The sequence below is a fragment of the Natrix helvetica genome (assembly GCF_964273705.1).
Source record: "Natrix helvetica genome assembly, chromosome: 2".
In the NCBI taxonomy this organism is placed as follows: domain Eukaryota; kingdom Metazoa; phylum Chordata; class Lepidosauria; order Squamata; family Natricidae; genus Natrix; species Natrix helvetica.
Genome location: NC_138552.1, coordinates 21,477,615 through 21,492,524, shown reverse-complemented (window position 1 = coordinate 21,492,524; position 14,910 = coordinate 21,477,615). Strand labels below are relative to the sequence as shown.

Below are 14,910 nucleotides of genomic sequence, written 5' to 3'. Positions count from 1 at the left end.
TAGGTGTGCTTGATAAGTAGCTATATACATATCATAACGTTTTAACATTTTGTTTGTTTCATGTGTATATATGTGCAGGTGTAGGTATGTATATGTTGCATTTGACTTACAAAAAAGTGGTTCACAGCATTCCAGTGGAAAAAGAAATTCTCTTAGGATGATGAAAAGGGAAGGAGAGTAGGAATTCTAAGGCATAACATCAAATGATTGTGCCAAACTTACAACTGCAATTCTGATAGTTCTTGCTGTTAGGTGGATTGTGTATGGTTGCAGCCTCCCTCTGTCACATAAGCACTGTTTGCAACCACCTGTCAGCTTCCCATTGACTTTGAATGTGGGAAGTCAGCAGTCAAGGTTGCAAATCTACCGTACCGTCGTAATTACAAGCTAGCCACTGAGCACTCCAATAGGGATCATGTGACCATGGGGACACCATAAGAGCTGCAGCTACACGGACCCATCGTAACTACCAGACAGCCAACATCATTGTGTCTTACTATTATTCTTCCCATTTTTCCTATTACCAATGCCCTTCCTACTTATGACTATAAGTTGGTTGCTTGTATCGTTATGATTTATGTTGTTTTCTTTAGTTTCCTAATATGATTTATGTTGATTGCTTATTTAGTATCCTATAACTATCACGAAGTGTTGTATCTTATGACTGATGATGAATGTATTCTTATGATCTAATGTATCACTTATTGCTTTTATGTATAGTTTATGCCCCGAAGACAAATTGCTTGTGTGTCCAATAACATTTGGCCAATAAAGAATTTTGTTCTGTTCTGTTCTGTTCTGTTCTGTTCTGTTCTATTCTATTCTATTCTATTCTATTCTAACTCTAACTCTAACTCTAACTCTAACTAACTCTACTCTTTGAAGGGTCGTTGAACAAGTAGACATTAAACAAAGAGTGTCTGTTATGCAGGCCTCTTTCCTTCCCTCCTTCCCTCCCACTTCGCCAAGTTCCTAGCTGTTGATATTTTTTGTCTGAATTAGGCACAGATTCACACTGTATCATTTCAATACTAATTTTCCATGTATCTGCTCTACAAAAGAAACATTTGAAGTGATAGATTTATTTTGTGCTGAGAGTAAGAACCAGGTTTTTCCAAAGTTGTTTCATTCTAGAACTAAGGTTGATGAAATGCAATGTATAACATTGAACACTTTCTAGTCTCTGTCATGCCCAGATATTCAAGTCAGTGTATCTTATTGAGGAGATAAGCAATAATGATATTGAAATATTTCTTTTTATTATTAGAACTTGCCTGCATCAAAGACAAAGACCGCTTGAAGTGACCTGCTTTCCGTAGCGAATTGCAGAAGAATGTGGATTAACCAAATTCCTTGCTACCTACTGATGGTAGCACATTTGTTTATTCTGAACCGGTTTGTCTACAGCCAAGAAAAAGGTTGGTGTGATTTGATGTTTCTTTGCTGTTTGCCTACTATCTATTGTGACTTCCCAAAAAGTTCTCTGTCTCAATTGGGGAATATATGGCCTCCAAATCTTACTAAAGAACAACTCTCAGTATCTTTTATCAATGATGGGAATTGTAATCCAACCACATCTGGAGAACCACGAGTTATCCTCTCTTGTATTGCAATATATTGCTTGATGCGCATATTGGGCCATCTTGGCAGCTTTCAAATGTATGGACTTGAAAATCTAGAATCTTCAGCAATGCCCTTATTGGAATTCCAAGAACTTTTTCATAGGACTTCCTTTGGATAGTTCTTTCAATGCCTATTTTCCCATGAAGCACAATATTATGCTGTCTCTGGAACAGAGCATTGATGTAAAGCATGAGAGAATGAAAGTCATGGAAAGGACCAAGAATGCTAAGACTTTCAATGACTCTTGTTCTGTATTTTCCCTACACCGCTTGTTTTACAGGCTATGTAATATTTATAATAATTATATTTATTTTGAATAGATAGATGGATAGATGGATGGATGGTTGGATGGATGGATGGATGGATGGATGGATGGATGGATGGATAGATGATAGATAGATAGATAGATAGATAGATAGATAGATAGATAGATGATATAGATATAGATGTGTTTGTGTGTATGTGTAAATTTTTACTTATTAATGTTCATTATATTATAATAGTATATACATCATAAAATAAAATTGTAACCTAGTGTATTAATGTGAGCTGGGGGGGCAGTGAGCTGGGGGGGGGCAGTGGTTATGACTCTTGACATGTGATTTAAGCGTTTAGTGTTCCTATTCTTAAAAAATTATAGGATATGCCACTTACCACCATCTAAAATCAGAATCTCAGAAATAAACACAAATTAAACTAAAGACAGCAGTGTCTCAGATTCCTGCATCCAATGTTGTAGGATTTTTGCTACAAATTTCTCTTGCAATAGAAGCAACCATTGTTTTGCCTTTGAGTACAAAGCATTACAGAGCCTTGTGGCTGACAGCCTTCATTTTGTAACCCAGAACATTTCATTTTTTAATTTTTATTTTTATTTTGGTAAGGGGAAAAGCTAGAAGGCTATAGCTTCTGGGGTGTGTCCAGGCACCCAATTTGCTCCTTAAAATGGCTTTCCTGGCCTCCCCAAAATGGGAACCACCTCCTCCCTACTTTCGAAGACTACAAAGGCAATGTTGCAACTACTGTAAATATTTTCATTTGCTTTATTTTACTGGCAATGTGCTTGGGCTTGAGAGGAGATGTTTGTTCTAGGTTAATCCTAGTCTATTTTAAGTTTTTATTGCAAACTGTCTTGCGTGTCTTCAACATGTGGCAAAGTACAGACACAAGCTAGAGCCCACGTAGATTGACAAGTTGCCAAATTAGACAGTTCTGCAAACATGTTTAAAGTAAACTCAAAGAGGAATCACTTTGCTTCCTGAAATGGTTTGATGTGACTTAAGGCAGGTGGTCCTTAACTTACGACCACAATTGAGCCCCAAGTTTATGTTGCTAAGCGAGACATGTGTTCAATGAATGTTGCCCATTTTACGAGCTTTCTTGCCCCGTTTGTTAAGTGAACCATTGCAGTTGTTAAGTTAGCAACACGGCTGTTAAGTGAATCCGGCTTCCCCCTTGACTTTGCTTGTCAGAAGATCGCAAAAGGTGCTCCCATGACCCCGGGACATAGCAACCGTCATAAAGAGGAGTCAGTTGTTAAGCATCCACATTTTAATCTCATGACCACGGGGATGCTGCAACCGTCATAATTGTGAAAAAATGGTCATCAGTCACTTTTTTTCAGTGCAGTTGTAACTTTGAATGGTCACTCAACGAACTGTTGTAAGTCAAGGACTGCCTGTACATGCATGCCTCTGTTTATGCCAATACCGTATTTTTCGCTGTATGCACCGGACCATAAGACACACATTAGCTTTTGAGGAGAAAAACAAGAAAAAAAAATCTGCCTCTGCCTCCCAGCATCCATCCGGTATTCATCTGGCTAGCATCCTTGCAGCAAACAGCAAACAGCCTGGTCAACTTAAGCACGTTATCACAGCCCCAGCACATGGCTCATCAGGGCTCCGCTCTGTTGCGCCCACCACTGGTCAGCTGAGTGATGGCTGGATTCTGCCCTCCCATAGCCCCGCCGATCAACAGGCTGGCCGACTGGAAATGCCGCCATTGCTGCCTCCTCCATGTCTGCTGTCTCCACCGTGGAATGCTGGAGTCTTTGCCGCCAAGCAGCTGACCAGCAGTTGATTGGCTCCCATAATACTGTTGATCAGCTGTTCCAGGGAATTGCTGCCGCTGTTCGCCGCTGCTACCTGTCGCCCATATTTGCTCCATAAGACACACAGACATTCCCACCCACTTTTTGGGGGAGGGGGAAGTGCCTCTTATGCAGCAAAAAAATGGGTATATGTTTTATGCTGAGGTTTTGAACACAAGTTTACAGCCATGAACACTAGCATGTCTGGCCCATTCTGCACAAGGGATATTTGAATCCCGTGAGGAAATGCACACCTGGAACAATTCGGCACAACAACGTGAATTGATCAGGGTTCTGCTGAAAATTTGACCAGGCTGTATTGTCTGCTTCCAAGTCACTGAGCCATACTCTTAATTGCCAGTGACTCATTGTGGTGGCCTGGATTAGATCTCTAGTGATGCGGTCGGGCAATAAGTTAGAGGAAACATTTTAATAGCTTCCTTTTGAACTTTTATACTGAGATATAATCCACCGTTTGGGGGAAATCCATACTATGAAATGTTTGGCTAAAGCCAGCATCTGCTTGTACAGACTGTCCTTTGAGAAGATCGGCTATTGTTATCTTAGTAAATGAATTCAGTCTTCTGTTATACACGGGTTCCGAGATAATATCCATCATGCTTTACTGTGATCCTCTTAACTTCGCAGCTTCTAGGAATTGGAACTTAACCCCCAGAATTCCTAGCTATTGGCAATACTGTTTAAACTAGGAATATCCAGTCTTGGAAACTTTAAGACCTATGGGCTTCAGGCGCGTGGCAACTGGCTTGTATTTATGACAGTTGCGCTGTACCAATGTGAACTTCATTGGTAACCTTCTCAGCCATCTGCTGACCATTGTCAAGTAAAGTCAACGGGGGAAGCCAGATTCTCTTATCACCCGCATGATTCACTTAGCAACTACAGTGTTCCATTGGTTGATTGTTCTCACTGTCCAAAAGTTCCTCCTTATTTCTAGGTTGAATCTCCCCTTGGTCAGTTTCCATCCATTATTCCTTGTCTGGTCTTCAGGTGCTTTGGAAAATAGGTTGATCCCTTCCTCTCTGTGGCAGCCCCTCAAATATTAGAACACCACTATCATGTCTCCCCTGGTCCTTCTCTTCACTAGACTAGCCATGCCCAGTTCCTGCAACCATTCTTCCTATGTTTTAGCCTCCAGTCCCCTAATCATCTTTGTTGCCGCAGTTGTTTTACTTAATTGCTGTAGCAAAAGTGATGAAATGGGGCAAAACTCACTTAACCCCACTGCCTTGTTTAACAATGGAAATTTTGGGCTGCTGTTGAGGATTACCAGTACAGTGAATGGAATTCTTGCAAATAAAAATTCACAATGGAATACTTTTCCTGAAGTTTACTTTTAAAAGTGATTGTTTATCACCATAATAAATTGTGTGGGATTGGCTGTTTTTTCATTCTTTCCCCCCCACCCCCTCTTTTCTAAACAAAGCAAATGTCATAGCTTCTCTGGCTCACTCCCTACTTTGTTTGGCATTTGCATGTTGCCCTGCATTCCAGAGGGCAATGCCTATCCACAGAATGAATTAGTACTTTGTGTTGGCTACCCTTTCTCAGGCAATAACATTAGGAGGCTCGCTCCATCCGTGCTTTGCATAGTCCAGAACTTGATTAGTGGATCTTGAGATACAGAAAGTAACTTTACTGTGCTTTGCAATCTTATTTAGAAGAAGAAAAGGGAACATTGCTGGCTGCTAAGAATTCCTGACAAGTCTACATTTGTTATAGGATTTGGAATCTACCAGCCTCTGAACTGGAAGGCCCAGCAAAGATTATACTACCTGAGACTTCTCAGGAAACAACAACTGAATGAAAAATTGCTGGTGACCTTCTACCACTGCACTATAGAGAACATTTTAACTTACTGCACCTATGTATGGTTTGCCAATTGCACAGTGGCAGATAGGACAGCACTCCAGAGGGTTAATGTCATTGTCCAGAGGATCATTGGTTGCCCTCTCCCCTCTTTGGAAGAGCTTTATAGATCCCGCTGCCTTAAGAAAGTTCAAAACACTCTTAAAGATCCATCCCATCTCATCTCATTTTTTGAACTATTACCATCTGGCAGACGGTACAGGATAATAAAAACAAGGACAAATAGGCTGGAAAAACAGCTTCTATTCCAGAGGAGTAACTATATTGAATTCTACTGTATAGTGCAATATTAATGCAATAGCAGAGGTTTTCAATTCAACTGTATAGAATGTGAAGGATGTGTGCTTGTGTTTTATTTTTATAGTTATAATGTACACTGAAGATGGCATTTAATTTCATTGTGCGAGGTGCAATGACAATAAAGTAAACTAAAAACTAAAAAACAAACCAACGCCAAAACAAGTGTTAACTCAGCAGCTAGCAAGCCAGTTTTCCTCTTACTGTTCCTTCATATACAAAAAACATGTACATTTTTATAATATTTTTCCAGCCTTCCTATGTAATTTTCATAGGAGAAGTGGTATGAAGTGGCTGATGATCTGTTGCTGTATTAAAGTCAGGAGTCTTACTTTATTGGAAAGAAAATTTCACTCAGTGAAATGGCAAATTTTGGACATTAATTTTGCTCGGGCTTAGAATTGTGAAGGAAAAATAACATTATTTTTGGCTTGTTTGTGGAGCTGGAAGAGAATTCCACACCCCTCTCCCAAGTGAATTTCTGCTTGAATACATCTTTTCTTAGCCTAGTTGATTTTGTTTTTGCACCAGTTTCTTCTTTATGTTTTAAAAATAAAATTAAAAGGGAGGGGAGCATGGAGATTTGAAAAAAAAAAGTAATTCTACTGTTCCATGGAGGCCAATGGTTAGCACATTATGTCCTCCTATATTTTAAAACGAAAGTTTCCTTTCGTTTGAGCTTGAGTGCAGAAGATATTTTGTGAAAAATCTATGTAGCTTTCTTGGCAACTATATGGAAATGGTTTATTATTGCCTATTGCTTCAGTCCTTTATGGTTTGGTTTTCTTGATCTTCCAACTGCAACATGAGTTACTGGCTGTTGAATTGTGGCATATTATCTCCTGTAATTTCAACCATTCAGATTGATGTTCAGTAGAGTGTCGTCGTGGCCTAGCGGTGAAGCTAATCGCCTCTCGTTCGGAAAGTTGAGAGTTCAATCCTAGGTAGTGGCAGATGTTTCCCTCTCCCCGGGCACAAAGAAAAAAATATCTGCTGCGAACTCCACATGGCGTCAGGAAGGGCATCTGGCCAGTAAACACTCAGCAGCATCCAGTTGCCCCAACTCTACCCCAATTTAGTTACGGGATGAGAGTCATAAAAGGGGAATTTATGCTGATGTTCACTGATTGGTAGGAGAAACAAGCAAAAGAGCAGGGAGACAATGAAAAACTCAACCACCTCTTGCCAGAAAACCATACTCTTTTTAAAGTAACTTTCTATGCTAGCTTGGAATTATGAGAAATGAAATTCATATAGTACGGGGTAGTTCTCGACTTACAACCGTTCATTTAGTAACTGTTTGACGTTACAACGGCACTGAAAACTGTGACCTATGATCGTTTTTCACAGTTGTAACCATTGCAACACCCCTAGGATCATGTGATCAAAATTCAGATGCTTGGCAACTGTTTCATACTTATGACCATTGCAGTGTCCTGAAATCATGTGATCACCTTTCACAAGGAAAGTCAATGGGGAAGCCAGATTCCCTTAAGAACCATGTTACTAATTTAACAACCGCAGTGATTCACTTAACAACTGTGGCAATTTTTTTTATAAAATGCTCCTCCCCCCAGCGTGGTGCAGGAGGCTGACTAGGTCACACCCACCATGGCCACGCCCACAATGGCCACACCCACCCAGCAACCGGGCAGAGAGCCCCTTGTTAATTTTTTTGAAGCCCACCCCTGATTGTAACGAATAATTTAGACTCATGTGAATAGAATGGAATTCTTTATTGGCCAAGTGTGATTGGACACACAAGGAATTTGTCTTTGGTACATAAGCTCTCAGCGTACATAAAAAGACATTTGTCAAGAATCATAAGATACAACACTTAATGATAGTCATAGGGTACAAATAAGCAATCAGGAAACAATCAATATCACTACAAATCGTAAGGATACAAGCAACAAAGTTACAGTCCTGCAGTCATAAGTGGGAGGAGATGGGTGATAGGAACGATGAGAAGACTAATAGTAATAGTAATGCAGCCTTAGTGAATAGTTTGACAGTGGTGAGGGAATTATTTGTTTAGCAGAGGAACCAAAGACCTGGGAAAACCGCCCCGTCTTAACTGCCTTTCTACTTGCCTTTATGAACATGAAATATGCAAGACTTTCTGACATTCGGAGAGTTCACATAAAGTTGATAATAAAATACTTCCTGTGTTTTACTTTTATGTAACTGTGTGTGGTTTATGGTTCTGTGGTTTGTGGCATGTGCCGCAACAAGATCATCAGCCAGAATGTTTGCTTTTTTGTGAGAGCATGTTTTGATTCTTCCATTTTTATTTTTATGGGTTTTTAAAAAAATATTGCTTAGAGTAGACTATTGTATCTTCTTTATAACTAATTTCACAGTAGGATTTCCACCTGTGAACCTATTCCCTCCTTTCCCCTAAGAACGCATGGTTACTTAAGTGGGGGTCTCTCTTCATTTTATCCCTATACAGTAGAACCTCTGGTCACGAATGCTTCTGACCACAACAAAAATCGGGTTGTTTTTGTTTTTGCAAGCGCCGAATTTCCTGTTTGTTTACAAACAACAACATGTGGCTGCAGCATTAATTTTGGTGAGGTTCGGGTCACAGCCAAATCAGGTTGCGCCCAAAGTTATGGAACAAATTATGGTTGTGTATTAGGAGTGTCAAATTCAATTTCATTCAGGGCTGCATCAAGATTGTGTTTCATTTTTGGGGCTGGGGCACATGGCCAGGGAGGGAATGCTCAGCTCGATGTCATTCATTTCAGGGGGCACCTGTGGTGGCCCAGGTGGGGCTGTGGGGGGGGGGATCCTCCTGCAGCCTTCTGCCAGCAAAAACGGGAAGGCTGAATGTGGCCCTCCCAAGCTCCATTTTTACTTGCAGAGGCACTGTGGGCCGGTCTTTCGCTATTTCCAAGGTGGCCCCACAGGCCAGATCTAAGCACTCCATGGCCCAGATCCAGCTCGTGGGCCTTGAGTTTGACACTCCTGCCCTATACCAACCCTGTGATGTGGGTTGAACTGAGTTGCCCTTAATTTTACATAGCTGAAAATAGACTTGAATTTGAGTCTCCCTGTCCTAATCCAGCTATTACACCATACTGACTGTCAGTAGTGTGGTAATGGATTGCATTCCTGTTTTTAATAATAATAATAATAATAATAATAATAATAATAATAATAATAATAATAATAATAATAATAATAATAATAATTGGTGTAGCTGTTAAAGTGTTGAACTACTCGGCTTATGTTAAAATGTTGGACCAGGACTCAGTCCAGATTCTAAGTCAATCCTAAGGGTCTGTGGGTACTGTACCAAAGGTGGTTTTTCAGGAGGCAACTGGACTTTCTTGTTTTTTTTTTTCTTTTGAAGACATTTCACTTCTCAGCCAAGAAGCTTCTTCACCTCTGACTAGATACTGGGGAATGGAAGGATTTATATTTCTTGCAGACAGCTGGTCATTTGCATCCTTTTAGAGGGTCGTTGAATCACTTGAAGGTTAATTTGTGTCCTCAGGCACACCTGAGTAATATTCCTGATTCCTGTAGTCTGCAATTTTTTCCTCTGGAAATCCATTCCTGCTCCCACACCATTCAAAGAGTATCCATCCCAAATTATACAGCTAAAAGTCTGGAGAGATTCTCAGTCATCCATGTCATGGTTTTCCCAAAGGTGCTTTTTCAGGAGGCAACTGGACTTTCTTGTTTTTTTCTTTCTCTGGGTACTATTGACCAAATTGGTAAAGGCACCTCAACCTACCTCATATGTCTATTTCAAAAACTATGTGATTCCACCTTGATCTGCTGGGGGAATATACATGGAGTAAAGAAAGAAAATGATTTCATCAGCAGGGTGGGTAATACGGAACTGTTAGCATAGTAGCATCTACCTGTATTGCTGAATTTATGAAGGAATCCAGCTTGGGTCACAATGCAACCACCCTAAGGGAAATGCCAATTGCATTTAATGAAAAAACTCTTGACCATTAAGTTATATGCTTCACTTCAGTAGGGTATTTTTTTTTAAGGAAACTTAAAATAAAATAAAAGTCTCTTGTTAGTATTGAGGGTCTTTTTTCCTTCCTACTATTTTTCCTGCAAGTTCAGGGACCACTTATTTTTTCAGGTAAGCCAAATGTTCATGTATTGGTTGTAACAGGAATTGGCCAATTAGTCCTAAGCTTTACATCAAGGCTTGAGAGAGAGTGATTGGCTCAAAGTCACTTTTGTTCTGCTCTTTTTTTTTAATCTATGTTGTCTGATGTAGCATCTTGGTCCTGGGGAAACGTTGTTTCGTCTCACTGTGTACTGTACTGTACATTGTTGAAATGACAATGAAACCTACTTGACTTGACTTGACCTTTGAAAGCAAGGCAGGCTAGAACTTACAGTCTCCTAGTTCCTACCCTGGTGCTTTAATCATGAGATCAAACTGACTCTCTATCAATGCTGAGGTGCTTATTCTGTTTTAAAGAATGTTGGTTAATTTTCTAAAAAGCTGATTTATTTACAGTCTAAAAATGAATCTTTTTTAAAAAAAAACCTTCATAATTCCAGACAGAGAAATAATACATAAGCAGTTCAGGGGTAGGTTCCTTCCACCATTACTACTGGTTTGGCAGCCGAAAAATTTTGCGCTTTCATAGTTTTCAGAGCATAGATTTTTATAGTGGATGTTCATGAACATTTTAATTGTGGTTCCAGGTTCTTCATATTTGGCTCAGAACTTGACATGTATAACGCACAATCTTGATAATGTTGTCTGCACTTGGACTACGGATGCTGGAGACGATTCAAAACTTACGTATGAATTCTGTTACAACAACAGGTAACAATACTGATAACTTGTGCAAAATCTTTCCCAAATATTTTACTGTGCTGTACTAAATTTATATCTGGAATTGGTTTAAGAAAGGGCTCTTTAGAGACAGAGCACCAATGGAGTGTATAGAAGTAAAAGTTTGCTTTGGCCTTATAAATAAACTCATTAATTATCTTGTTATCTTGGATGAGAGTTGCTCCAACACAACTGGAAATCTTCAGTTTTGGGAAGATGATGTAGAAAATGCAATAGATTAAGTTGGAAATGGTGTGACTTAAAAATTTAGAACCAATGTTAACTTGAGGAAGTTCTTAACGAGAAGGCTCTACAAAGAAAACAGTCCTTTTGGTACATTGCTCAGTTTAATCCTTGTCTTTTAAAAACATGTATTGTATCAGCCTTCAGTCAGGTAAAATAATTCACATTATAGTTCAGGATCACCATGTTTTTAAATAAGAATTTTGACGGAAATGAAAGGAATGACATCAGCTGGCAAATCCTTGGGAGTTTCATGGAACATTTCAAACCTAGGGAGCTGACTAACTACCTCATATATTGCCTGTTGTCGAGAAATACAAAGAAGACACTTGGTAATAATTTCTGAGATCTGAGGCAACCATCGTTAAAAAAAAATATCCATACTCTGGCTCCTTTAAAACAATAGCAAGATCTTTGTGCCAACCAAAGAATGGGGATTCAGAAGGAAATGTGTTCTACTTTTCTCAAGAATCCCAAATAGACATCACCAGACCGAAGCATTTGAAATTCTTCCAAGAGACCGTGATCAGTCTGAATACTTCTGTCAAAGGGCACTTGACATAACACATAAAACATTTTGTTCTGTGAAAGTTTTCTCAATATGTAACAGGAAGTTGCCATGCAGCAAGCATTGTTATATTCTTTCATTAAAATACTTGGTACCTGGAAAATTCAATTGTACATCTCTGCATAGACAACAGTGGTGAAGAAATGTTATCCCAGCCACTCAATAAGATATAAAACCAAGGCTAGTTTATGTTTGTCAAAATTTGCCCAAAGTTCTTTTTCCCCCCTGCCAATATCCCAAATATTTGATTGTCTATTACTTGGTATTAAACCACTGTTAGGCCTTCAAAAAAAATTTCCTTTGGTTTTGTTGCTAAGCAGTTTTCAGCAGGAGAAAACTTGCTTCTAATTTGGCAGATTTGAGGGTAAGACAACATGTTATCTTTCGCAAAGAGCATGAATCATAAATCACTTTTTCTGTTTTCCTGTTTTTTTCTGTTTTTCTTTCGATTGTGGTTTTTTTCTTACTCAAATTATTAGGATTTTAATCAAGATTGGGCTTGTCACATTTTTTTGTAAGTAGGAAGAAAATAATGAAGTCACTCATTCACCCTATTTTTTAAAAAGATTTTTTTTGTAAAGCACTATGAAGCAGTATATAATTTTAAGTGCTGTTGCTATTTTGTCCTGAATTTCTATTTTTGACACCATACTTAATGGTGGTTCGACTTTATTTTTAAAGTTGTATTGTAAACAGTGGTAGGATTCAAATAATTTAACAACTGGTTCTCTGTCCTAATGAACGGCTTGGTAGGCGGGGCTTTGGGGGATCATGTGACTGGGTGGGTGTGACCAACTTAATGTCACTCACCTCGATGGGCACTTCGCCTTAGCTGTTACAATGTAATAAGGGTTAATCAGAGAGGCAGTTTCTGTATGTAGGGCAATAAAGATTAGGCTAGAAACAACACCAGAGTTTCCTTCCTGCTTTCCTTACAGGATTAGCCCTGTAAAGTGAAAAAAACAAAACAAAATGAGATTTCTTCCAACAACCGGTTCTCCGAACTGCTTAGAAAGTTAACAACTGGTTCTCCCGAATAGGTGCGAACTGGCTGAATCCCACCACTGATCATAAACCACTGTCGGGCAGGAACAGATTTACACTGTAGAATTCAAATGAGTTATTTTATTGTTTTATGCCTATTTCACAGGAATTTTCTCAGACTGGCAGATTCTCCTGAGAAAGGCTAGATCAGGCTCAAAGGCTAGGGGGAAATTAAGACCTTGTCGTCTTGTGTTTATGTAATAAATCAATATGGTAATAGGTAATGGTTGTTCCAAAGTTGCTTTTTTCAAGAGGCAACTGGACTTTCTGTTTTTTTTAAAGAGATTTCACTTCTCATCCAAGAAGCTTCCTCAGCTCTGAAGAAAGTTCTTAGATGAGAAGCGAAACATCTTCAAAGCAAAATCAGAAAGTTCAGTTGCCTCTTGAAAAAAAAGCATCTTTGGGTCCCCAAAGAGATAGCAATAGGAATAGCACTTAGACTTATTTACCACTTCAACAGTGCTTTACAGATCTCTCTTAAGTGGTTTACAGAATTAGCCTATTGCCCCCAACAATCTGGGAAGGATGGAAAGCCGATTCAACCTTGAACCGGTAAGATTCCAACTGCCAAACTGCTGGCAATCTGCACTCAGCAGAATTAGCCGGAGACACTGCATTCTAACCATGGTGCCACCAAGGAATGGTTTAACTTTTTAATCGAACTTTTTTTTTTAAAAAAAATGTTGAGTATTATAGAAATGCATCCACATATTTATATGTAGGGTTAAATTTGTAGTTTGGCTCAGGTTTTCATTTTGTTTTTCACCCATTTCAGTCCCATTTCTACTCCAGGTATCTGTTACACTGTATTAAATATACCATGCACTTGGAGTAATGTAATAGCCAGTAAGTCGTTTGCACGTAAAATAGTTTGGGTTTTTTTTTTTTTTTTTGGTAACTTTGACCTTCTTGTTATACATGTCTTTGAGGAGCACCAAAACAGAAAAAAAAATATCCCGCTTTCTCTAGAGAGCCGCTTCCGTGCTTTTTAGCCTATGACTAGCCCGGCATTGCCTGGGTATCTATTTATAGGGGGGAAATGTCTGGACCAAACGTAATTTCTAATATTGGATTTTTCCCCTTACCAGAGGGAACCTCCTTGTGGAGTACTGTGAAGCCGTTATCATGGCAACTCCATTGCGCTGTACAGTAGAAGCCATTTCATGGCACAACAGGCTGTATCTTAATAATAATAATAATAATAATAATAATAATAATAATAATAATAATAATAATAATAATAATAATAATAATAATAATAATAATATATTATTTCTTAGCCGCACCCTCTCCCGAAGGACTCGGGGCGGCGTACAGCGAAACATACGAAATAAATATGTAAACAAAACAAACATATAGCAAAGACATACACTGAAACATACACAAGGGGGAGGTCGATTGATAAAAACAATTAAAATACAGTATATAAAACCCCTAGAAATTAAATATAATTAAAATACCCAGTTAAAAACCTGTCAGGAGCGATATGGTTAGATCAAAGTTGAGCCAGGCCAGCTGCTTGGAATAGGTGGGTCTTAAGCTTAATACGGAAGGAGCGGAGGTCAGAGGTATTCCTAATATCCGGAGGGAGGTCATTCCACAGGGCTGGGCCCGCCACAGAGAAGGCTCTACTCCTAGGCGCCGCCCCACGACATTGTCTAGCGGACGGCACCTGGAGGAGCCCCTCTCTGTGCGAGCGAATTGGTCGCAGGGATGTATGGGGCAGAATACGATCCTGCAAGTACCGATCCCGCAAGTGTTCTTAACAGAACACACACCTCGAGGGGTGTTACGGGTGTTTTACCCCCCCCACAATATTTTTTTCCAGTCATCTATGTACCAAGTTTGGTTGAAATTGCTCAAGGCATTCCAGAGTTATGCTGGAACATACACACACACAAAATTAGAGAATACATTAGTAAATTAATTTATTATTTAATTTAAACTTAGACAGACATTTCAGTCTTCAACCAAGATATTGTGAATTCCTCTGACCTTTGTCATTTAAAATGATTTCCAATGGCTAAGCTGAACTTTCTCTCTCCCTTTCTGCAGTTCTGCCAAACCACAATGTTCATTAACCAAAGAGAAAAAGGAAACATTTCGATTGATTGTCTTTGAACCTATGCAGATTGAGATAACCACCTTCAATTCAGCTGAGGAAGGGAAAAATCCCCTAGCTAAAAACAAATTTGTGCTTCCTGAAAAAGACATTTGTAAGTATGCCTTTCCCATGCTCAGAAATAAAATGTTTGGAATTTAGTGGCAGAGTTTGGGGTAATGCTCAAAATCAGCCCAGGTGGGCTTCAGGCTTACATTAAACTTTTT

The 14,910-nt window shown here is 39.2% G+C and overlaps 1 protein-coding gene across 6 annotated transcripts in view; it reads left to right on the top strand.

Moving 5' to 3' along the window:
* The window catches only part of LOC309385539 (leukemia inhibitory factor receptor-like), a 112,539-nt gene that overhangs the window by 45,868 nt on the left and 51,761 nt on the right, over nucleotides 1–14,910 (top strand). For all 6 annotated transcript variants that reach the window (XM_081940063.1, XM_081940061.1, XM_081940062.1 and 3 more), the window contains exons 2-4: nucleotides 1,268–1,418; nucleotides 10,595–10,718; nucleotides 14,638–14,798. In XM_081940063.1, coding sequence (XP_081796189.1) covers nucleotides 1,334–1,418; nucleotides 10,595–10,718; nucleotides 14,638–14,798 — 370 coding nt within the window. In that variant the 5' untranslated portion in view covers nucleotides 1,268–1,333. The remainder of the gene's footprint in view (nucleotides 1–1,267; nucleotides 1,419–10,594; nucleotides 10,719–14,637; nucleotides 14,799–14,910) is intronic.